Raw genomic sequence first — 26,095 nt, 5'->3', positions numbered from 1 at the left:
GTGTTCTCCATCGATTTTTCATTTTGTCACCAAATCACTATATTTATTACCATATATTTACTATTTTTATGTTATGGTGACTTGCTAGTTTGTGTTATTTAAATTTTGAAAACCGTGATCACATAATTGGATAATTGACATAAATTAATTAATCTGCTACATAATTGATAACGGAGCCAAAACATCATTTTCACTTTTAAAAGATAAAATATATAAGTTAAAAATCTATAACTAGATTTAAGTGTGCTAGCTATTCACGCCATGTGCCACATGCATTTTTTGTTAGTGAGTTAATAGAACGGACCAAATTGAGCTATAGGGCTTTTTGGCACCTGGAAAAATTTTGATTATCACTTTCTTTCCAAAATTGCAATGAATGGTCAACCTCAAAAGTTACACTATAGAAGTTACGCTATATCTCAATTGAATCCTGTGAGGCTGCCTGCAACTTCAGCTTGAATTCTTGAAGGATGCTAAGAAGTTCCCTGTAGCCAGACCATAAGTATTTCTGTGACTCCAGCCTTCAACAATGCCCCACCAACAATCTACAACAACACCATCTTGATTTAAACAATACCCCACCAACAACCTACAACAACACCATCTTGATTTAAAGACTTCAAATGACTAAGCTCCTGTCTAACACCTTCAGGATCATTCAACTAGCAGAAATCTTTGATAACACCAGTCTGCCAAAGAAGTCTTGAGGATTTTACAATTCATTGAAACAATTACAAAATCTGAAAATAGAGTACTCATAATATAATGTGTAATCGTAGAAGAAAAATGTATAAAAACAAAATTAAAATATGAAAAAGAAAGCAAGCAGATAATTAACTAAGCACTTATCAAAAGATTAATCTCAATAAAAGAGATAATAGCGACAGACAGAAAACACCTACCATTTAGGTCCAGCCTCAACCAGATCCTCTATTTGGTCCAAGCCACTGCAAGGAGTCATCAAAGTCAAATGCGAAGTTGCCATTGGAAATAAATGGTCCTGAATAGCAATTGTCACCAGAGATTGGAGAGGGACATTGGTTTTTGCCCTTACTAAACATGTGAAAACCAATATCCCTGTCCAAGAGGAAGCAGAGGCAATTAATTGGTCAACGCATCAGATTGTGCGCTGCAATATAGCTGCTGCAGTTATTGAGAGTAACACCAAGGTTTGTGTGGAGGCTCTAACCAAGCCCAGCAGTGCAGATCAGTGGAGAATCTCAGTTCTATCTCAGGATACCTTAAGGGTAGCTAACGTGACTAAGAATGTGAGTTACAACTGGACTCCTGGAGGATCAAACAAGGCAGCTCATGTCCTAGCGTCTTGGTCTCTCTATAACAGGTTGTTTGGCTGTTTTGTTATGGGGGCTGCTCCTGTTTTCGAAGAAGTTATCATATCAGAGCAACCTCATCTAGTCCAGTTGTAATAGTGTTTCTGTTTTCAATAAAGTTTTCACTGTTGACTATCAAAAAAAACCTACCAGAAGCTTTACAAAAACAGGGACATGGAGTGCCTGTAAAATCATTCCCACGCTCCCCAGAATGAACATCTTGAATAAGTTGCACCAATTAACCACAAGATCAGATGTTTTCATACTTGACAGCTTACGAAACCTATGAAGTTCCCCAGATAGTAACATCAGATAACTTAACAAATGTAGCATGTGTGACCAATGTAAAAAACACCCATTAAAGAAATGAAAAATATGCACAAATACAGTCACCCAAATGCTGGACAAAACCATACTGATGCAACTTGGAAATTAAAGAAATGAAAAATAAAATAACCTAGAAATCATTATGCAAGGAAGAATAACCTAGGAATTCACACCTAGGGTCGCCTAGAATCATTACCAAGCTATTGAAGAAAACTCCAACAAATAATTTTATTACTGAAGCAAATTATAAAACTATCTCCATTGGAATAGGCTTGCTTAGAATTGCCAGCAAACAAGGAAGCATAACCTAGGAATTTGCACCTACAATCGCCTAGAATCAGCTCATGCTATTGAAGAAGACTCTAACAAATAATTTTATTACTCAAGCAAATTATAAATTGTCTCTATTGGAATACAATAGTGTGCAGCATGCTCATATATATTAATATGAGTTAGCCCTGATTATAATTGACTTAGGAAAGCCTAATTATTGAATTACAAGAATAACCTTAACTCTAGGAAATAAAAGAAAATATAAATAACTTAATTAACTAATAAAGACTTTTTGACAAATAAGTAAAGTTTATTAAAAGAGGAAAGACACCACCAAGTACACAGGATGTGTACTTGAATGGCATCAAAGTCAACAAAAAGTAAAACTATCAAGAAACTTTAACATATTAGAGAAAGAATGGCTAGTTAAAGCAGCCATTGACTCATACAAGGAACAAAAAAGATCATCTTGAGATCATTCATAGTTCGTTCAAATCCTTCAAACGCCTTGTTGTTGCATTCTCTCCAAATAGTCCACATTATGCACAACGGGATCATATTCCAAATATCACCATTACAATGTCTAGCAAACCTCCCATTTCAACAAGCCAACAAATCAACTACTCTGGCATAACCCACTGCAATTCAAGATATCATAATTCTCTAGCATAATCACAATGTATCAGCAAATGATCAATTGTTTATTCAACCTTCTTACACATATAGCCAAAACAATTATATTTCTTCTACATAAGTTATCTAACATGAGACTTTTCTCCATAGCAGCTGTCCATGTAAAGAAAGCTACATTTAGAGGGATTTTAACCCTCCAAATACATTTCCAAGGAAAAGATTGTGCACCTCCAGCAAAAAGCATTCTATAGAAGGATTTTGCCTCAAATAATCAGCTCTTTGTTGGCCTCCAGCAGATCTGATCTTCAGCATTCCTCTTGATTTTTGTTAAATAGAGGAGATCAAGAAAAGCTATTAACATATCCATCTCCCAATCTTGAATAGCTTGAATATAAGTGACATCCCAATGGATGTTTTTTGCATTCCAGAGCAAATAATCCACCACAACAGCCTCCTTATTCTGAGCAATTCTGTATTGATCTGGAAATGCATATTTGAAAGCCCCATCACCACACCACCAGTCTCACCAAAACCAAATGTTAGTCCCACTACAAACCTCAAAATTGATAAATCTGGAAAACTGACCCCAATCCATTCTAATATACTTCCAGAGGCATACACCTGTATGACCCCTACTTACCTTCGAGCACCAGACAACTCATTCACTATCATATTTTCTCCAAAGAGCACCATTCTCTGTGGCAAAACTCATAGCCACTTGCCCTATAAAGATTTGTTAAAAGACACTAAACTTCTTATTCCCAAGACCCCCCCCCCCCCCCAAAAGTTTATCAGTTCATGATGGAATTTGAACTTAGATGATCAAAGAACTGTCCAATAAAATTTTGTTATAAGGCGAGGGTCAATGTTTCAACTTTATAAAGCCAAACAAACATAGACCCACCATCTAATTGACTCCCTCACACATTCACAAATCTCTGTAAGTCCCATTAAACAAACCCAACATCCCTGAAAAAGTAACAGTTTTTCCAAATAGGTAGCTTATATTTAAATCTCAAATTCATATTAGAGGAAGATTAGGCCAAGATCTAAGCTTGAATTACACAACCCATTACCAAACATCTATAATGAAAACCAATAACCCAGCTTCAACAAATAGATCTGGGCACTAAATCATGAAGTGGGTCTCTTTGGAAAAAAGCTTAGGCTACAAAAATCACAAAAAATAAAAATTGGGTATGTTAGATAACAAGTTTAAGCTCAAAAAACCGCAAAAACAAGAGGTGGATCTTGCTCAAAAACAAACAAATGGAAAAAAATCTGAATCCCTCCACTTGTATTTCCTAGTTCTAATAAGGGTTCCCCCTAAGCAGGATCCCTCTTAAACATACATAATATTTTTAAGTAAATAATTAGGCAAATGACACAAAGGCTCACACATAACATACATTAGGGTGGATGTTCTATTTCTATGGTTCATCCTAGTAATATGTTTTTATTATTTACAGTCTACCCTAAGCATGTATTATTCAAGAATTGAAAAGAAGGAAGAAACGTATCTTGGACCAGCATTCATGCATATTAAGATGAAATAGAAAGAAGCAATAAATTAGAAGTCTAGGGTGCATGCGCATTAGTGAAAATTTCCAGGAAGAACCAAACATTGGAAAATAAGAAGCTTTCCCTGAGAGAAACAGAGCAAATAGAGACAATCTAAATAATTAATGCACACTTTCCATTAGATTTGAACAATTTTAGTTCACACATGTTGTACTGACTGAGATGTGGCCTCTTTTTCCCCCTTTTGTTGTAATATTGTGTAAATATTAGCTAAGTGTATCAACTGAACATGATCCTGAGTAGCAATAAACAATTCCCTATAAACAAACATGCTCCTCTTCATTGATGATGCAATCTTCCAATATGGGGATGAATAAGTATAATTCTATGTGATTCACATACAAAAATCAGGAGTATAATTCTATACAAAATATAAATCTCTATGTTCAACTTGTTCTTAAATGAAAACAGAAAATTATGAACCATAATCCATAAGTTTCTTATTTGAGACCCAGAAAAAGAAATGATCCTTCAGTTACAGGAGCCTAAATATAGACCAAATGAAAAATCAGACCGAAATCATTCAATGCAACAAATTTGTTTTCAAAGACCAGCAAATGAAATTTCCACAGGATTCTCAACCCGACCAAAATAATAATAAATGTTTACCTAAAGAGAGAAAAAGAGCCTTGCATATAACACAGTAAGTAAACGTTTACAACCTTTCTTGAAGGAATCCCAGTAGAAATCAATTTTAAAGGAATTTCTATATAATATAATAAATAAATAACATTTACAACCGCAAATATTTTAGTATGTATTTATATGAGCTTATTTTCATCATCTTATTTAGTTTATTGTGTAAAATATACTCAAACATACCCTTCTAAAATCCAATTGCAGTTCCTCTCCTTGCATCTGAAAACATACTGAATAATTAGTGCTAATTCAACAGTAGAGCCGGATCATACATTCAGTGAGCTACATTGCGATATAATTAGGTAATCTTGAATTCTCAAGGCCCTGCAAAAGGTCCCACTCCGGCACTCTCAAGTCTGGTTCTATGGCAGTCAAATTATGTGGGACTTTCTTTCAAGATAATAGATCAAATGCTCCATTAGAATTGAGGCATGTTACTCATTCTGTAAGAGTAAAAGTGATTTATTTAAAATTGGTCCCCTGAACCACATAAATAGAATGGTCTACTCCAGGCATAGATTGAACTCCACAAGAGTCTTACAATGGTCCAATCACTCAAAAAACCCAATTTTATCATTTAGAAACTCAACATGAATCTTTTCAATCCATTTCTGCTAGAATCAATGATACTGGTACTAATGCACCACATCCCATCAGAACCATGTAGTTAAGCATGCTTGGGAAAGATTAGTACTAGGATGGGTGACCTCTTGGAAAGTCCTTGTGTTGCACCCATTTCTTTTACTTATCAAAAAGAAGAACCATGCGGCCAAAGACAAGTGCAAACCACATAAATTTGAGTCAGTGATGCTAGTTCGCTACCAATAGTCATTGCAAGAGCACACCCCACCTTTAAAATGATGAAAGCGGTTTGCATCTCTTACAACAATCTCCTTTTTAAGCATATCTGAAGCTAACTTCATGAAGTTATGGCAATCCACACAAATTCGAATGTTCTTATTAATTCTTATTACTCTCCCACCATAACACAAACTTCTTTCATTCATTACGGCAAATGCCAAAGCTAGCTTCTCACTGTGACAATACAATTGCTCCTCTTTCTGCTCCTCTTCTATGTCATGCAATGCCAAGCTTGTCTCAGGTACATAACCTATCTCCTTTAACTGCCCAACAAATCCTTCGAGCTGCCTGAATATCACCTCCCTTTCTGGATGACATCGGCCTCCGGAGGCAAATTCATGCACCTGATTTCCAATCTCAACCCAGCTTAATCCAGGTTCCTTTCTCACACTAGATCCCATCATTTCATTCCTAATTAGGACAGCTTTATTGAAATTACCACTGGAGGAATATATGTTTGACATTTGTACATAACCTAATGAATTACCTGGCTCCAACTCTTTCAGTTTATCTGCTGCTAACTTTGCCAAACTTGCCTTACCATGCTTCCTACATGATCCAAGGAGTGTGCTCCAAACTACAGAATCAGGCTTCATCGGCATTCTATTTATAAGTTCTGCAGCCTCAAGAACTCGCCCTGATCGCCCAAGAATGTCAACCATGCAGGCATAGTGATCAAGTTGAGGAACAATACCATATTTTCCAACCATAGAGTCAAAAATTATGATTCCTTCATCCACAAGTTCAGCATGGCTGCAAGCTGAGAGGAGAGCAACAAAGGTAGTAGGATCAGGTTGGAGATTCATTTGCCAAAAGAGTTGCAATGCTTCTCTAGCTTTTCCATGCAAGGCATGCGCTTTTAGCATTGAATTCCAAGAAACCAAATCACGAAATTCCATTTCATCAAAAACTTGCTTAGTCAAAGCAATGTTGCCACACCTAGCATAGGCATGGATCAGAGCATTTGCAAGTACAGTGTCACCCTCAAACCCAGCTTTAATAACTTGAGAATGAACTGCCATAGCATGCCGCTCAGTCACAAGGCCTGCACAAGCTTTCAAGGCAATTGAGAAAGTATACCAATCTGGAATTAAGTCCTCTCGACGCAACTGACAGAAAAGGAAGAGAGCTTCTTCAGGGTCACGTTCTGCAAGTGCCGTAATAATGCTAGTCCATGAAACAATATCTCGATGAGAAGTACTCGTCTCCATAAAAATCCTATAACAGTTACCAATATCTCCTCCAATATCAAAGTAAGACTTCACCAATGCAGTTGTTATTTCAATTTCTGAGATAAGCCCAGTTTTGATAGTGAGACAATGCAACTGAAGGCAAAACTTGAGACTACTACTCGTCACATCATCAACTTGTATATTGCCACTGCTTTCACTTCCATACAAAGAAGAAAAGACACTGAGAAGGGTGGCACGATCAAAACCAGTTCCCTCATGGTGCATTTGCGTAAAAAGATTCATAGCTTGGGTCCCAAGCCCACGAATTTGAAACCCTGCCACCATTGAATTCCACGAAACAAGGTTGCGAACCTGCATGGTCTTGAACAAACTCCAAGCCTCATCCTTATCATCATTATACATACACCCAAAACTAGTACTCTTACTATACATGGTAATAAGAGCATTCGCAACGTAAACACAAGAATCCAAAGCCAGTTTCAACGCAAGCGCATGTACTTGCCGTCCACGCTCACCAAAGCAAGAACTAAGCACACTTGCCACTGCAAACTCATTCGGATAATACTCCACCAGCATACTCGAAAACAAGAGAAAACACTCGTCCGCTCTCCCTTGCTGCGCGTACCCGGAAATGAGAGCAGTCCAAGAAACAAGGTTTCTGTGAGGCATTTCATCGAACAGGTGGTGGGCATAGTCTACGTATCCAAATTTGCAGTACATGTTGATGAGATGGTTGGTAACGAAGAGATCAAAAGGGTTTTTGGGGTTGTGGGAAAGCATGTGATAGTGTAGAGATATGCCTTCATGGAGGCTTCTGTGGCGAGCACATGCATGGAACAGAGTCGCATAGGTTTGGTGGTTTTGGGCTTGGGTTTGGGTTTGGGTTTGGGTTTGGGTGTAGAATATTGAGAGCGCTTCTTGGAGGTGGCCGCGATTGGATAGCACGCGCAACTGGTTGAGAAGATTGTTGGGTTCGGTGTTATAGCTAGACACTGTGTGAACATTGGTTATGTGTAATTGTCGGAGGGAGATGTACCACGCGCGTGCTGTCGGGCGTGGCATAACGAGGATCCTACAATAGTTGTATTGATTTTAAACTTAAAACTCTACAAGGTTTGGCATCATTTAATAAGCTACTGATCCTGGCGGCTCAGCCTCTCAATTTTGGGTTTTAAAAAAAATGTTATAATTTGATAGACAGGAAAAGAGAAATTGAATTGTAAATGTTTTCTTATAGCAATAATGCATTGCTAAGATAGTCAATAATTTCACAACATTCCTAAATTAACATATCAACTCGTATAAGTGTTTACCACAATTTTCAATTTAAATATTTTTAATAATGTAGCATGCTAATTTGAAGATATTGCGAAATTATTGTAATTTTTTGTTGTGTCTATAACATCATCTTCCTTAAAAACTTGAGTTAAACTTTACTTGGATAAACATTTGACCTTAAAGCTTACAAATGTTTTAATTTTTTTTTCACTCCATAATAATTATTCTTTATTATCAAGCTAAGACATTAATTAGTTTAATTCAAATACGTTTCAGAATTTATATTTTGGCCTTTTATGTTTGGTAACTTTTCATATTGGTCCTGCCATCCAATTTTATTAATAATCAAACTATTAAGTGTCGTTCATATTTAATTATTTCATGAAATACTATATCAATGATACTGATTAAGAGCATTCTAGCTTACTTAGCACCTCTTTACACAAAGTGTTTGGAGGGTTTTAGGGAGAAATGATTCGAGTCGCGTGATCATCAGCATGTTGTAACTATCTAAAAAAAACTTTAAAATATTGTAAAATGCATGATTTTTGGTAGAAAAATATAATATGAATTCATATACTAACGGAAGTAGATGAAAAAGAAATTAAATAGAAATTTTGAAACATACAACCCAATATTTAAGAATGTGTTTTATTTTATTAATTAATTCGGTATGAAAGTTTGCCGGTAACTTTGTATTGGAATTCGGAGTCACTAATTAATTTGGTGGTTTAGTGGTAAGGAATTTGGGCCAACACAACTTTTGTTATGGATTCGTGTTTCCCCCTTACCTGGTACTCCTTGTACCTCTATATTGCATACACAACATTGGTCTAACTCGAAAGCAATTAGAGTGTATGCAATGACTTAGTTTGAGAGCAGTTAGAGTGCTACTGTTATAATTGGGAAAGTCACACTAATTACCCCTAATCATTCTTCTCAACAAAATAATAATAATAATAATAATAATAATTCTCGCTATTGTTTCACACTACTGTCCCATGATGATGTTTTGAAAAAAGAGACTCTTCATGATTTCTGTCATTCCAAACTATCTTTCGGGAAGCTTTGGACACTAATTATTGCTCCTACATATTCCTTACGGTCCCCTGCTAATTCCTCATAATAATAATAATAATAATTATTATTATTATTATTATTATTGCCCCTAATCATTTAAAAAAAAAACAACAAAACTTTGTATTGGAGTCTTATGAGCCCGGCCCAGTAATTTTTGCCAAAATAAAAAACCTGACTCCTCATACTATAAATACAAGAGCCCTCTCTCGCCTGGAAACATTTTCGTTTCTCACAATTTCCCGCTTCACTAATCACAAAATAAGCTCTCTCCCTCGATAAATTTGTACGTTGTGTTCTCATCAATTGTGTGTTTTTTTTTTAATGGAAGTAATATATGTTCCTTGCGTGAAAGTTTTGCTTCATAAACTGTTTGATAATTGGATTTACTGATTAATTTTGTTAAATACCGTATTATTTAATTATATTTTTGGATTTGCTGAATTGGGTTCATTTAATATATTGTTGATCTTTGTATGAAATTCTACCATTTAAAGATTTTTAATTTATACGGTTACTATGTTTTTTGGATGATTAGTTAGAGGGAATTCATTCTTCTTAAGGCAAAGTTGTTATCCAATTGTGCTACTCCTCAAGATTAATTGTCTTTGAACTTTAGAAAAAATATGCAAATGTCTTTAACAAAGTGACTTTGTAATTGGATTAAAAAAAAAGGTTGTACCCAGATCACAAAGCTCCTATTTTTGCAGGGAGAGGTGATTGGAAGGCATCCTTAGCCGGTTTATTGGAGAGGTTGATTCCCAGACTAGAAGTTGAGATAAACTATCAATAATGGGGTTGCCAAGATTTGGGCGGCCGAAGGGTGTGGATATGCAAGGCAAGTTGAGTCCCAACCTTTTTGTGGCCAACTGTGGGCCGGCAGTAGGGCTTTCTCATGACACCATTGCATCAGTGTTTGCTGCCTTTGGGGAAGTGAATGGAGTCTTTGCAGCTGATGAGAGTGGTGCACGTGTTATCGTTTCTTATTGTGATGAGAGTACTGCTACAGCTGCCTTGGAAGCATTGGATGGACACCCTTGTCCTGAGCTTGGAGGCCGCACTTTGCACATTCGGTATTCAGTACTACAACCTACTGCACCGGTACTAGATGTCAAGTTCTAAATGCTTGAGCTCACGCTTTCTGTAAGCTTTGCATTGTTTACTTTGGTGCTTGTCATGAATTAGTAACATAATTTGTCAATTCATACTAAAACTATGGTCTTAGATGTGATAGCTGATGTTTTCTCAACCCAGACTGTGCAAATTTGTTTGCCATGGCTTGATTGTTATTTGAATCCCTGATTCAAATTTGACAAATAGTGAGAGCAAATTTTATTTATTGTGAGCCGTTTAAAGTACTTTCAGAAACTGAAGTAGATATGTTCATAATTCAATGGGACTTGTAATCTTTATTATCTAGTTGTTTTATGTCTTCTATAAATTGATAAGATTGCATCTCTTCAGGATCAGATCAATGACTCAGTTCCAGTGTCTTTGGTGGCTTCTGATTTGAACATTCCAGGGCTTTACTTATTGCATGACTTTGTCAGCACTAAAGAAGAGGAGGTTAGGAATTATTGTCTTCTGTACTTTGCCCATGCTTTATTTAGCCTTTTGATATTAAGTTTTGAATCCATTGAGTTAAATGTTGCTTGAATGTTTTCACCTTTACTATATTCTGTATGTTATTTTCTGGTTTTTCAGGAATTGCTTGCATCCATTGATGAAAGGCCTTGGAAAAGTCTTGCCAAAAGAAGGGTTCAGCATTATGGCTATGAGTTTTGCTATGAAGTATGTCATATGATTAATAATAACCTGCCTGCTCCTGCCACTTACGCAGACATGAACAAACAAACACACAATAAGAACTAATTTGCATTTTTATGATTATATTTGATGACCTTTCTTCAAATGCTTCCCATATCCTTATATGCCTTGTCCCAAACTTCATTTTTATGTATCTTTACTTTTTCCAGATTCTGCCACCCAAGGCGAAGGACTTATAATATATGTTTCTCAACTATCCTGAGTGTTCTGGGCTTTGTTGAAGTGACTGACATACTTGTATGCATATATCATTTTCCAGAATTTATCTATAAAAAAATAAAAAATAAAAATTTAAAAACATTTTTTAGAATCCAAATACTGTGGATAACTATTAAGCCTTTACGACCTTCTTTTGCCAATATGTGGTAATGCTTTTATCAACAAAAAAACTGTGGTAATGCTTGGTAGTTGTTGCACATGCCCGATTACATGGCTTCTTGATATCTTTCAAATTTATTTTATAAATGAATTATAAGAAATGTTATGTGATAGCCACTAAGGACTTAAGGAACGTATGTTGGTTTTAAAAGGATTTTAAAGTAAGGAAATCATGTTTAAATGACTGAAGAATAGATAGAAGATTGTTGGTATGGAAATACCAGATTGTTCTACATTTGGAGTTTAGTGTTTGTGGCATGGATGTATTTTCTCTGGGCATTTATGGGAAATCTCATATCTCTGGTATTTTTTACTTGGATACCATAAATATTGGCCTTGTACTCATCTGAATTTTGGTAAATGGGATAGAAGCAATTGTAAAGGCTGTACAGAATGTTGTGCAAAAATTTTTTTATTCAAAATAATATTTTCATTTGGTATTCTTTTCTTGTTCTCTTCTAATCGAAATAGCATTTTTTTTTTAACATTTCCTGTCATTTAACTCTAAGGACTATTAACCATAAGTTTTTTTTTTTTTAAATTTTAAATTAGGGTAGGTGTGTGAAATACTCACTTAGCATTCTGCCTTTTCCTTCTTTTTTCCTTTTTCTTTTGTTTCCCCCTCTCTTTTGGTGATACAGACAAGGAATGTCAATACAAGACAGCACTTAGGTGAACTTCCATCATTTGTTTCCCCCATTCTTGAAAAGATCTCACTCTTTCCAGACCTTGACAATGCTGCAAGTATAGTTTTGGACCAACTGACGGTATGTGGTAAATTGTTCTGTACATAAACTATTTAAAATAATAGTCTGTAAATTGACAATGTATATCTTGTGTTGGCTGCATTTTGTCAGTGTAGGAATGTAGCTGTTATGTATTAATACTTGAGTACTATATAGTGGCTCTAGTTTGTTTTAAGATGATTTGTTCTTGCATTCTTGTTTCATATTTAAGACTGAAGATCAGTAATTATGTTACAGGTTAATGAGTACCCACCTGGGGTTGGCTTGTCCCCACATATAGATACCCATTCTGCATTTGAGGGATTTATATTCAGCCTTTCATTGGCAGGGCCTTGCATAATGGAGTTCAGGAGATACACAGATGGTGATTGGCTTAATAACAATACAAAAACGCAAACTCCTGAAAATGGCTCAAATTTCTTAAGGAGGGCTATTTACCTTCCCCCTCGGTCCATACTCCTATTATCTGGGGAAGCACGTTATGCTTGGCATCATTACATTCCACACCACAAGGTACATTATGTTATTGTTGGATCTTTTTTTATTTTAATATATAAATATATTATCTTTGGATAATTAACTTGTTCTATACTGATCTGATGTTCAAAATGAACAGAAGTTACTATAAAGAAAGTGTAAATTGTAATTTGAAAAGTATTTGCATGCTGCATTAATAATGTGAACTATTATGATAATTGGACATATATATGCTTACATTCTGAGAAGTTGTTGGAAGACTAGAAAAACATGCAAAAAGTGTTTTATCTAGAACCTTTCAATCACAGCATTCTGTCCCTTATCCAAGTTTATAGGTTAGAGAGTCTAAATCCTAGGCACATTTAGGAAAGATTAATTTCAAAACTTTGCCAAGAGTCTTGTAGCTCAATGGCATAGCTTGGTCCCCTTTATAAAGGAGAACCAAGGTTTGAATCCCCCTCCCCCACTTGTAACAATTAAATTTTCAGGAGAAATTATGTTACTTATCCCAAAAAAAAGAAAAATTCAGGAGAAAAAAATCAAAACTTAGTGTGATGTATGTTTTGGGTTATATTAATGGAGCAATATGTTTTAGAGCTTCTATCGTAAAGTGTAATGGATAATTATTATTTGCTTGCTTTGTGCTTCTTAATTTGATTGTAAATACATGGTAAGTTCTTACATGTTTCTGGTTTCTGTTAAATTTATATGTAGTTGCTTGTTTTATGATAAGCCATTAGAGTAAAAAACATTTCCCCTCTCGTCTCTCTTTTCTGTGCTTTAGCGTTGTTATTCTCATCACTGAAGGCATAGGTCAACAATATTGTTTTACAGATTGATTTGGTAAAGGACAGTGTGATCAGAAGGGCTTCAAGGAGGGTGTCTTTCACTTTCCGTAAGGTGTGTGGGATTTTCGTTTTTTATTGTTCACTACCAGATGAAGTGACCTTTATATAGCAGCAATAAATTCTATATGTGCATGGAATACTCTCTATACTCTAGCATGGATAGTTAAGTTGGTCCCTCGAGGTAAACATTCAGAGAACTTAGAGCCCACTATTTCCCCAGTCTGTAAATTTTAATTGTTTGATCATCTATGCCATCTTTGTGGACTTTCTGAGAATGATATGACAGATAAATTAAAGAAAATGACTTATGTGTTCTAGCAGAAGATATAGAGTGACTGTCTTCTTCCCTGACAGCATGGTTCTATATGATTCTCTGTCTACTCTGTGGTTTTTTTTTCCTTGGTAAAATGAAGAACAATTTGAGAAACATTTCAAATGCAATAGAACTGTTAAAGATTGTTTCTATATTTCTTCTTTTTTTTCTTTTTATAAACGAGCAAGTCTTTTGTTTTATTACATTGCAAAGATGATCAACTCAATACTGCTTTTAGGAATAAAATAGCTTGTGTTAAATTACCAATTGTCCCAAAAGCTTAAGCTATTGGGATAGGGTAAAGTTAATCATTTAACCGCATAATTCTAACACTCCCCCCCCCCACATTTGGGCTAAACTCCCTTTTAATAGGTGAGGCCTAACAGGTGGAGGAGACAAGGTTTGAACCCAAGACCTCTTGTTCTGATATCATGTAAAATTACCGATTGTCCTAAAAGTTTAAGCTATTGGGATATGGTAAATTTAATCATTTAACCACTTACTTCAACAACATGCATGGTAAGCACCCATAAAACCATTTGAAATACAAAATAGTTATTGCCTTTCATAGGGAAGGTGTGGTCTATGTTGCACCACACAGTGAAATCTAGCGACTTACAGAACTATGACCACTTGTGGTCGGTCAATCTTATAAGTTAATTACAAGGAAACCCCCCCCCCCCCCCTTCTTCTTTCTGCAGGGGGGTTATTTTGCTGTTTCTTGGAGGACCTGGGAAATGGTAAATAAGTGTACCATGCTAAACTGTTCTCTGCAGATATTATGGTTTGTCTAGAAAGACTGATTATTCGTCATTGGACCTGACCCTCATTGTATTAACAAATCAGAGATATTACATGCTAAAACAGGGGGAGCATTTATATAAGTTAACAGTATGTACAATTCAATTTAGTTCGTGCTTAGTTGAGACTCAGATTGCTGTGTCATGACCTGAGGAAACCCTAGCCACATTTGCACTTTACTCCAAAAGACTAGTCATTATTAGAGTTCTCCACAATCACTTATATATCCGGGATCAACCTAGTATACGCTCAGTATGTGCAACACAGTACACATCCACATAATAGTCCAAATCCACACAACTGAAAAATCCAAATGATTTGGGAGATTACAGTGGATTTTTCATTTTGCAGCACGTTGAACCACAGACTGCACTATATTGATCCTCTCTTTTTTAAATTAACGGGATGTACAACCTAGGTTTACCATACATTGGATTTTTAACTGTTTGGGCCCAATAATATCATTAGTCTGGAGATGTGGTTCATTTTTTAGTTTTGACCCTCTTTTTTTTCTCTCTAATCTCTTCATTTTTCAAAACTCTAACCTAAATGTCCTGAAGTGAAGGGCTCCCAATATCTTGTTTTTCCCTGAAAAACAATGAATGATTGAATCAGGTTTGCATATGCAATGCTTTTTTCATAATTCAGAATTTGTTGCTTTCCCATGTAGTGGATTTCATAACTCACATTGGGGAAAAGAATGCCTGAAAATTTTTTTTTTTTTTTTGATAGATAACGAAAAATTTTATTAAAAAAGTAGCCAACCCGAGTACATTGGGGATGTACTATGGGGGCAAAAATCAAGAAACAAAATTACAATGATCAAATAAAACTGGAATGGAAGAACAAGTAAAATGCGATAAATTAATGCCTGAAAAATTAATGTGAATTGTGAACTATACCGGCTGGTCAGATCAAGGTCATTTATCAAAAAATAATAGAATTCTTTGGGAGTGCTGCAAAACATATGGAAGTTATGATTTTCGTAAAATATTTTCAACTTGTTCTTGGCCATACTGTGTTTATAGTTAAGTGCTTCACTAATCTGTTATGGAAGTTTGGCGCTTCTGATTTTTCTTTCTTTTTCCCATTTTCTCCTGGTTTAATTCATTACTTTTACTTTTTCAGGTTAGAGCTGATCCTTGCCAATGTGACTTTCCCCAATATTGTGATTCTCAGAGATAAGAAGACTGGTTTTTGTACTGATTGAAAACGCAGACTGACCATTCAACCCTCTGATGTAACAATGATTATAATTGTTTGTAGGAGATGTTTAGTGAGGAACAACACAATTTTGAGGTGGACTTATATTCCAAGATGATTCATTCTCTTATTTTCCAAGGAATCATACATATGGTTCCACTTAAAGATAGTGTAGGTTCACTTATCAAGGTACTGCATTTGTATCATTTTTTGTTGTCGTTAATTCAAGGAATTCAGTGATTTTCTTCTATAATATGTACTTTTTCTGTAAGTACATTCTTGCCCCCTGTATTGGACAATATAGAAATTTAATGAAGTGGGCTCTGATGTTATTTTGATATTGTTCCGCCTGGTAAGTTGTCGGTAGATACATTTAGATCCTCTGGAACATACATACTTTTTCTGGTTCAGCTTCTGGCTTTTGTTGTACATGCCACATCCAACCTTATAACTTTGAGGCTTTGAATTTGAAACCCTGATCATGCATTTACCTGTCAATATGACAATGTTGTGATATGCGTTTCTGATTTTTCTTTTTCAATTCAAACTGACTTGAATAGAGGGCCTACCTTCTTTATGCCACCAGTATCAATACTTTTATTTTGTTAACTGCATGATTTGCATCAGATTGCTGTGGTAAAGCATAAACTAAAATATGCTTGTGGCTTTATAGTAAGGGAACGTAGGACCTTTAGGTGTACTCTACTCGCTAGTGTTTTCGAAGAAATAATGCACAGCTTTGGCCGTCTCCTACATCATCATCCCCATTACCATATCTTCCCAATGGTCAGCATGAGAAATTACAAATAGAATTAGCGTTTATATTTCAATGTATAATGTAAAATGTCTGTTTTCTATGCCTTTTTTTTATTTTATTTTTTTATATGGTACTTTACTTTCAAGAAATCAAGTATTGAGTAAATTCTTTTCACTTTTTCTTTCTTTTGTAAATTTTATATTATTAAGTGAATTATAAATATTTAAGAGAGTTATTAGTATTTAGAGTGTAGATTGTGGAAGGATTTTCCTTTATCTTTTTTTTTTTTTTTTTTTTTTCTTTTTATATGGTACTTTACTTTCAAGAAATCAAGTATTGGGTAATTTTTTTTTTTTGTAAATTTTATATTACTAGTGGATTATAAATATTTAAGATAGTTATTAGTATTTAAAGTGTAGATTGTGGAATGATTTATCTTCTTCTTTTTTTTCTTTTTCTTTTTATATGGTACTTTACTTTCAAGAAATCAAGTATTGGGTAAAAAAAAAAAAAATTCTTTTTTTTCTTTTGTAAATTTTATATTATTAAATGGATTATAAATATTTAAGATAGTAATTAATATTTAGAGTGTGGACTGTGAAGTGATTTATCTTTATCTCTTTTTTTTCTTTTTTTCTTTTTTTTTTTGTGTATGTTACTTTACTTTAATCAAGTACTAGGTAATTTTTTTTTTTTTTCACTTTTTTTTTTCTTTTGTAAATTGTATATTATTAAGTGGATTATAAATATTTAAGATATTAATTAGTATTTGGAGTATGGACTGTGGAGTGATTTATTTTTATCTTTTTCTTTTTCTTTTTCTTTTTGTATGGTACTTTACTTTCAAGAAATCAAGTATAAGGTAAATTGTTTTTTTCACTTTTTTTTTTCTTTTGTAAATTTTATATTATTAAGTGAATTATAAATGTTTACGATAGTTATTATTATTTAAAGTGTGGATTGTGGAAATATTTATGTTTTTATTTTTCTTTTTATATGGCACTTTACTTTCAAGAAATCAAGTATTAGGTTTTTTTTTTTTTTTTCATTTGTAAATTTTACATTATTAAGTGAATTATAAATATTTAAGATAGTAATTAGTATTTAAATTATGGACTGTAAAGTGATTTATCTTTTCTTTTCTTTTTTTGTATGGTACTTTACTTTCAGGAAATCAAGTATTGGGTAATTTTTTTTTTCACTTTTTTTTTCTTTTGTAAATTGTATATTATTAAGTGGATTATAAGTATTTAAGACAGTAATTAGTATTTAGAGTGTGGACTATGGAGTGATTTATTTTTATCTTTTTCTTTTTCTTTCTCTTTTTATATGGTACTTTACTTTCAAGAAATCAAGTATAGGGTAAATTATTTTTTTCACTTTTTTTTCTTTTGTAAATTTTATATTATTAAGTGAATTATAAATATTTAAGATAGTTATTAATATTTAGAGTATGAATTGTGAAAAGATTTATGTTTATCTTTTTTTTATATGGCACTTTACTTTCAAGAAATCAAGTATTGGGTAATTTTTTTTTTTCATTTGTAAATTTTACATTATTAAATGGATTATAAATATTTAAAATAGAAATTAATATTTAGAGTGTGGACTATGAAGTGATTTATCTTTATCTTTTTTTTTTTCCTTTTTTTTTATATATGGTACTTTACTTTCAAGAAATCAAGTACTGGGTAAATTTTTTTTTTTTCACTTTTTTTTTCTTTGGTAAATTGTATATTATTAAGTGGATTATAAATATTTAAGATAGTAATTAGTATTTGGAGTGTAGACCATGAAGTGATTTATTTTTATCTTTTTCTTTTTCTTTTTCTTTTTGTATAGTACTTTACTTTCAAGAAATCAAGTATAGGGTAAATTTATTTTTTCACTTTTTTTTTTCTTTTGTAAATTTTACATTATTAAGTGGATTATAAATATTTAAGATAGTAATTTGTATTTATAGTGTGGACTGTGGAGTGATTTATTTTTATCTTTTTCTTTTTGTATGGTACTTTATTTTCAAGAAATAAAGTATTAGGTAAATTTTTTTATTTTGTAAATTTTATATTATTAAGTGGATAATAAATATTTAAGATAGTTATTAGTATTTAGAGTTTGGACTGTGGAGTGATTATCTTTATCTTTTCGTTTTCTTTTCTTTTTTTTTTTTCTTTTTGTATGGTACTTTATTTTTAAGAAATCAAGTACTAGGTAAAAAAAAAAAAAAAATCACTTTTTTTTCTTTTGTAAATTGTATATTATTAATTGGACTATAAATATTTAAGATAGTAATTAGTATTCAGAGTGTAGATTGTGGAGTGATTTATCTTTATAGTCTTTTTTCTTTTTCTTTTTGTATGTCGTACTTTACTTTCAAGAAATCAAGTACTGGATGAATTTTTTTAACTTTTTTTTTTATCTTTTGCAAATTCTATATTATTAAGTGGATTATAAATATTTAAAATAACAATTATTATTTAGAGTGTGGATCGACTGTGGAGTGATTTAGGGGCTATTTGGATTTGTTATTTTCCATCACCCATCACTAGGACTATGCAAACCATCACCGGAGCCGACAAGATCGACCAACACCGACCCTCTGGCACTGCCACTACCACCAGCCAACGGAGTCAATGCTGGCGATCAGAATGTGAACGGAGTTCTGATGCCGATGCGGTGAAGACATCAGAGACGGAAAGCCAGCACCGAGTGAGAGCCGAACTGAACCGATACCAACAGATGTAGACATATAGTTTTTAGATCTTGGATACTGTGTCATTTAGGTGTGTATCCATTTTAAATTTTTACTAAAATTTCATCGTATTGGGTTATTATTATAAAAATAAATAAAATAAAATAAAAACACACACACACAAAACGTCACCGTTTTATGCTAGGTTTTCAAATATCTCTAACTATAAATTCACTCTATTCTCTCTCATAACCCTTAACTCTCTCTCTCTCGCTCTCGCCTCTAGCCTCTTGCTGGCCTGAGTCATTCCTCACAGCAGCAGCTCACCGCGGGCCTGTGGCAAACCACCGTAAGCCATAAGCCCCTTTCCTCTTGGCTGGACACCCATCATTGAGTTGGGTTTATATGATTCTCTTGGTTTGAGTAGTCTTTAGATGGGCGTGTGAAACAAGGGTTTAGCGGTGAGTTTGGAGCTTAATTTGATGATTTTGGTTTACCAAAGGAATTAGCTACAAAAAGGTTTTGTATGAACCAGCTAGAGCCTATCAAATGATTAAATTCATAGGGAATATGGGCTAATCTTGTTCATGGCCTTATCATGACAAATGTATAATGTTATGATGTGTTGATGGGTGTATTGATTTTTACCTTTGAACTCGCCTTTGTAGAATCTAACTTGTGAGTTTTGGAGTATACAGTATAGGGTTTGGTTTTTGCCAAACACGACTCGTAAGTAGTATTTGCTAATTTGGGGGTTTTCTCAAAAATGTTGTTAAGTCAACACTTTTTTTCCTAATGAAGAAGTAGATATTACAAGAAAATTCTGAATACTTGTTTGTTTGAAAATATTGTGGGATGAGCTAAATCTTATATGAATATGCATGTGTTGATGTGCATTTTAAATATGTGACCGTTTCAAATATGATTTGTAAATACAATAATAAATACCAAAGAACATGTGAAGTCATCTGAAATCTAAAGCCAATGGCATAACAAAATCGGATTTTTTTTATAGGTTGAACAGATTTTTTTTATTAAAAAAAAAAAAAACAAACAAACAAATAGAATTTTTAATTTTTCAAACTGACCAAACCGATTAAATCGAGCCGACCAAACCACACCGCTATAAGTCTAAAAACCAACCCTAATCGGTATGCATTGGTTTTAATTATGAGAAAACCGATCCCTATCGGTTCAATAACAAATTTGAGAAAAAACTGAGCTAACTGAACCACGCACACCCCATCATTACGTTTTCATCACCCATAACTCAAAACTGGTGGGTCTCATGGAAGAAGGGTTTGTTTGAATTTGTTTTCAGTTTTTGTTTCCATCATTCAATTCTCTGATTTTTAAGTGATGAGTTATGGAAATTGAAAACACATTTTAGGTGTTTTTGAGTTATGGAAACAGAGTTTCCATAGCATTTTGGTAAATAAACAGACATGGCTGGGACCCACGATCAAAGGAAAGTCACACCAAGTTTGTCTTTTCATGGCAATCCAACGGCTCTCTTCACATAGCTAAACCAGATCACTCCTCCATCTTCATACCACCACAAGTCCTTAGTCTTAGAAGCCTCTACCCTGCCCTCACCTCCTCACACACGCAATCACCGATCGGAGCTCAACCAACCTGCACTGCCTTGACCTCAGAAACGCAGTTCTTCACGCGCTGCTGCACCGATCTTCCCCCCGACCTCTTTCTCAGTTTTTTCACCAATTCAAAGGTATTTTATACATTTGAGTTGTTTTATACATTTGATTTGTTGGTAATAGGATGGTATTTCGCATCTCTTAGATCTATTTCAATCCGTGGTGATTGATGGTTGGGTGCTTGCTTCTCTGTTTTTTTTTTTTTTTTTTTGATGTTTGGGTTTTCGTTTCTTCGGGTTAAGGGTTTTGAGAAGTTCTTGAGGGCTTTGTGATTGTTGGGATGTGAGAATGGATTGGTTTTTTTCTTCTCCATCCTTCCTGACTCCACTGTCGGCACCATCATCTCAGTCTCAAACCCATTTTAATCTCCAAAATCAAGAAACAAACTTTACCTTCTTCTTTTTTTCCCACAATAAAGGGGTATTAGCATCAAGTCATAAAAAATATGTTGCTGTCAAGAAGCTAGACAATATGGTGAGGGAAGTTGAGAGGGAATTTAAAATCGAAGTGATTGTGATTGGCCAAAAACTGGCCAATCTCAAAAATAACAAAAAATGGTAAGAAATAACAAATTTTGGTTTTTAAAAAAAATTAAGGTGTTGAAAAAAAGAAACTCTTTAGTGTCTAAACAAAAGCAGCAACACCAATACTGCAAAGGCAAGGACATCATTTTCTATATCCTTCTTGAGTGTTCTAAGCAAGGATTGGAGAGAGAAGCCTAGCCATGAAAGATAGACCGTGGAGCACAGAGAATAATGCTTTGGTTGAGGACCTCATTGGAGAAGAAGGTGAGGGTTGGGGAAGGGAACAAAAACGGAGAGAAGGAAAAAATTGAAAGAGAGAAAAGAGGAAGTTGAGAAAGAAGGGTGAGTACTGATACTTTTCTAAAGTGACAATGTGATCTATTTATAGAAGAGAAAGAGCAAGTAAAACAAATGAAAATTTTGGGTTGAACCTCACAAATGTTTTTTATAAGTTATTGCTATGACCAAATTTTTTATTGGTTTTTATGGCCAACCACTAGCATTTTTCTAAATAAGTTAAATGATTAACATATATTAAGCATGAGTAATGCTATAAACAAAAAAATTTTAACTATATTTTTACACAAAGTTGATGTGACAAATTTTTATTGATTCTCATTTGAGCTCATTACTTATATCATTTTTTTTTACTTATTAATAATCACTCACAATATCCACTATTTGTAAAAAAAAAAAAAAAAAAAAAAAAAAAAAAAAAAAAAAAAAAAAAAAAAAAAAAAATTGTAACTTTAGCATTTTCGATTAAATATTGATGCCAATTGCCTCAACAAATCTATTGAATTCATCAAAGCCTTGAGAAGTGAGGATGGATCTTTAGCCTTCTAAACATTTGCTCACTTTTTCAAAGTCCTTTATAGATACCTTTAATGATGTTATTTTCTCACATATCATCAATTGGAAAATTCTGTAACTTATAATCTAACTAAACATACAAGACATATTAATGATTTAATGGTGTGGATAGAAGATCTTCCTCCACATGCTTATGATGTTAAACCTAACTAAACTTGCGTTACTCTTTTACTTACCAATATTTTTATACACTATTAGTATGACAACTTCTTCTTCTTTTTTAACTTTTTTTAAATTACAAATATATTTTAATTCACTTTCAACAAAATTTTGAATAAGCCGTTCACAATCGAAATCTGCCGCTCATTGAGGTTTCTTCTTTACAGTATTGTCAATGACTCAGTGTGGTAGCTTTGTTTTGTACAAAGACTGTCTATATCTCGGATACTATTTCAATATTTCATTGAAACCTACTGCATCTACTCCATCCCTTTCACGTTTTTGCAAAGCATCTTGAATTCTGAATTACTTTCTTTTCAATCTCAGCTCTCCTCTTCCCAATCTGCACAACTTGCAAAGTCTTCTTTGTTATAATTCTTTGGCTATAACACAACTGCTCTCATTTTACCTACAAATAATTTATGTACTCAACTAATCTCTCAAGCCGAAGTTAATGTTGTCCGACTGACATTTATGAATACAACTTTTTGATTTTTGTTCCCTTCACTTTAAGTACAACTAATAATTATAGTTTCTAGCTATTGCTACTGCCATGTTTTTGAATACCACCATGACCACGGCCTTGTTATGGCTGCTCTTTCACAACAAATTCCGCTGTCGGCTTCGGTCGAGATGGTGGAAGTGTTAGCGGCTCGCCGAGCTCTCTTATTTGCCAAAGAATTGGGTTTTGAGAGCTTGGTGGTTGAAGGCGATGCAGAAGGTATAATCCAAGCTATTAAGGGTGACTCTATGCTCAATTCCGAATTTGGGCATATTCTTCAGGACATAAAGTTATTGAGCTCCTCTGTTCGCAATGTTTCTTTTAATCACATTAGCCGTCATGGAAATTTTGTAGCACATAGACTAGCCAGACGTGCTATTTGTAACCATTTTCTTGTTTGGATGGAGGACGTCCCTCATGACATCCTTGACGTGTATAACTTTGATTTGATCTCAGTTAATTAACCTTCCTCCCCTCCCCTTTGGGGGGTTTTCTCAAAAAAAAAAAAAAAAAAAGAATACCACTATGGCAGCAACATCATATTGATGATGGTGAGTGTGGCAGTAGAGATGGAGGCTAAAAACGTGAAAACAAAAGCACCACTCAATAGAACTATTCTTCTTCTTCTTCTTCTTTATTGTTATTATTATTATTTAGAATACCACTACGGCATTATAAATACACAGAACAAGCCTCAAGTTTGCTTTTTTCTTTTTTCTTTTTTTTTAATTTATTATTATTAGAGTATCATTTAAGTACATGAACATCAATTGTCTACTATTATCAATAAATTGACATTTTAGTTAGAAATTAGCATATTAAATGAGATATGAACTTCTTCTAAAATATATATATAATTTTAAATGTTTAATAAATGATATAAATTTTGACTAATGAATATACAAATAAATAAATTTATTTATATATATAAAATTAGCGGTAAACATGAAACAATACACCGTGGTATCAATCGGTATTAAAATATTTTATCTTACTAATCAAACTGAAACAGCCTTCGGCATAGTATTGACTCCATTTACATTATCGCATAGTGGTTTTTCCATTTGAAAATGTTATCAATTAGTTTATCACTTTATTTCCATATTGTTCTCTTATTTTGTTACTTATATTGTTTGCTTTTAGGGCATTTGTTAATAAACCATTTTTAGTAAAAAAATTTATACAACTTTTTTGGACAATATAAAAATCCGTAAAAAATAAAAAAAAAAAAATCAATTACTTTTTTCATTTTCCCATAAAAAGTTTTTAAAAATATTTTTTAAACTAATGTTCTAAAAACATCCTTTAACCTTTCCATATATATATATATATATAGTGTAAATTGGGGTCTTTAAGTTGGGAAAAATTGAAAAGAGGGAAAGTGGGAGAAGATAGAGATCTAAGTCAGTGGTAGCCTTGTAGGAAAAGAGAGAAAATTTACATACAAACTGTTTCACCTAATTGTACACAGCTCAAAAAACAACCAAAATCATGAATTGATCATATTTTGAGGGACGTGAACGATCAGATTAACTTTTTTTTTTTTTTTTTCATACTTTGCCAGATTGGAGTTTTGCCTTATAGACTTTTTCATGTCTTTCCCTTCTTGATTTGATTTGACCATTGTAATATGAGATCTTGATTGTACATCCCATAGTACATCCCTAGTTTGTCTAAAAATGCTGAAAATTGACTAGGATTGGCATGGGCTTGTGTCGAAGTGAAGTTTGGTGGTTTGTTTATGGAGTTTTTTGGTGAAGAAAGAGGGGAGGAAGAAAAAATTGACCGGCAAAGAAAGAGGGAAAAAAGAAGAAAAAGAAAGAAAAGTGACCATGTGAGAAAGAGAGAGAGAGAAAGTGTGTTTTGATGTGGGTTGTTAGAAATAATAAAAAAAGAATATAAAATTGTAAGGACACGATTAATAACGACCCAAGAATGACATTGGGCTCGTACGTAAAGGGCCCGAACAATATAATTTGTAGAGTGTGGGCTCAAAAGGCTTGACTTTGGTCACTGGATAGCGGTATAGTCATGGTTTTTATGGAAGTTTATGTGAGGGTGGACCTGGCGTGATTGACAAAACTATCTTTCGGTGTTACCTGTGGGGTTTTTGTCCTCGGCCTCCGTCCGAGGAGCTTAGTATTCTTCCCATTCTTCCTCTTTTAGGACCTATTCCTCTGGGGGGGGATCCCCTTCCCCCTTGGTTCTTCTTCCCCTTTATATTAGTAGTTACTTTTCTTTCAATGTCCACGTGTAAATTTCACTTTCTGGGATGAAGACTTGTCCTATCAACCCATACCTAGAGTGGTTGGGAGTAAACATAAAAGTTGAATAGCATGGTGAAGAGCATGGGCCTATCAGACACAGAGTTCTTCATTACAGTATTGGCAGCTTTTTCACTTGTCCTGCCCCTGCACTGAGCTCGCCCTTTCCTTCAGGCGTTCTGTGGGGTGCCGAGCATAAGATCGTCCTCGGCCAGATCTTTAGCCCCCCTTTTTTGGATTTCCATTATGCGTCCTTGGCAATTGCTCTCCTCGGCTTAGGCTTTGGGCCTTAATGTAAAGTGGGCCAGGGTCGCAGATTTTCTGGCCCCACAAAAATGATTATTTAAAAGAGGATGAAGAATAAATAAACTGATATGGGTGCTTAGTAAAAATGATGGTATAAAATAGAAAAAAATATGTTCTTTTTGTAATATAGACAGAAAATTTTAGAAGCAACGATGCAATTGCTTTAAACTTTCCTTTTTTTACTTTGAATTTAAAATTGTGCTTAGGATGGTAACTCTTGAAATGTCTTCTTGTTTTCTACTTTCAATATAAATTGTCACCCAATTGTAAAAAAATTATCTTATGAGACAGCTTTATAAGACATTTCTCGCATGTGTAGGTTTCACATATTGTGAGAGAAATGTCCCATGAGACTATTTCATGAGATACTCTCATGTTTATGGGGTCATTCTTTAACAATCTGATGCAAGTGTGTGATATATCGATAATTCTACAAGAAATACATATGTACTTGCTAACCGCTCATCAATCACTAGCCATTCAATTTTGGTTACCGTTGTATGTATGTGGCTATGTGCTACAATATGTGTATGAAAGTAGATTTTTTATCTCCCTTAATGTTTGTAGTGTGACCTTA

At 33.9% G+C, this 26,095-nt stretch overlaps 2 protein-coding genes across 6 annotated transcripts; one reads left to right on the top strand and one right to left on the bottom strand.

Moving 5' to 3' along the window:
* Positions 1–314: 314 nt before the first annotated feature.
* On the bottom strand, positions 315–7,903 carry LOC115969994 (pentatricopeptide repeat-containing protein At1g71420). Of its 4 annotated transcripts, XM_031089639.1 has the most exons (4): positions 4,968–7,903; positions 1,482–1,614; positions 903–1,374; positions 315–689 (listed from the first exon to the last, which is right to left on the bottom strand). In XM_031089639.1, the coding sequence occupies exon 1, from the start codon at positions 7,898–7,900 to the stop codon at positions 5,603–5,605; it is 2,298 nt and encodes a 765-aa protein (XP_030945499.1). In that variant the 5' UTR covers positions 7,901–7,903; the 3' UTR covers positions 315–689; positions 903–1,374; positions 1,482–1,614; positions 4,968–5,602. The 4 variants fall into 4 exon arrangements, with proteins under 4 accessions (XP_030945499.1, XP_030945500.1, XP_030945497.1 ...); XM_031089640.1 differs by having other exon boundaries at positions 315–702; positions 903–1,614; XM_031089637.1 differs by having other exon boundaries at positions 903–1,614.
* A 1,494-nt stretch (positions 7,904–9,397) lies between these two features.
* On the top strand, positions 9,398–16,127 carry LOC115969772 (alkylated DNA repair protein ALKBH8 homolog). Of its 2 annotated transcripts, none has more exons than XM_031089384.1 (8): positions 9,398–9,479; positions 9,904–10,294; positions 10,664–10,759; positions 10,898–10,984; positions 12,040–12,165; positions 12,382–12,657; positions 13,456–13,521; positions 15,712–16,127. In XM_031089384.1, exons 2-8 carry the CDS (start codon positions 9,986–9,988, stop codon positions 15,766–15,768), a joined length of 1,017 nt encoding a protein of 338 aa, XP_030945244.1. In that variant the 5' UTR covers positions 9,398–9,479; positions 9,904–9,985; the 3' UTR covers positions 15,769–16,127. The 2 variants fall into 2 exon arrangements, with proteins under 2 accessions (XP_030945244.1, XP_030945243.1); XM_031089383.1 differs by having other exon boundaries at positions 10,658–10,759.
* The last annotated feature ends 9,968 nt before the right edge of the window (positions 16,128–26,095 follow it).

This window comes from Quercus lobata, chromosome 12 (genome assembly GCF_001633185.2).
Source record: "Quercus lobata isolate SW786 chromosome 12, ValleyOak3.0 Primary Assembly, whole genome shotgun sequence".
Taxonomy (NCBI): Eukaryota; Viridiplantae; Streptophyta; class Magnoliopsida; order Fagales; family Fagaceae; genus Quercus; species Quercus lobata.
The sequence above is the reverse complement of the archived record's forward strand: the minus strand, read 5'-3'. Positions and strand labels throughout refer to the sequence as shown.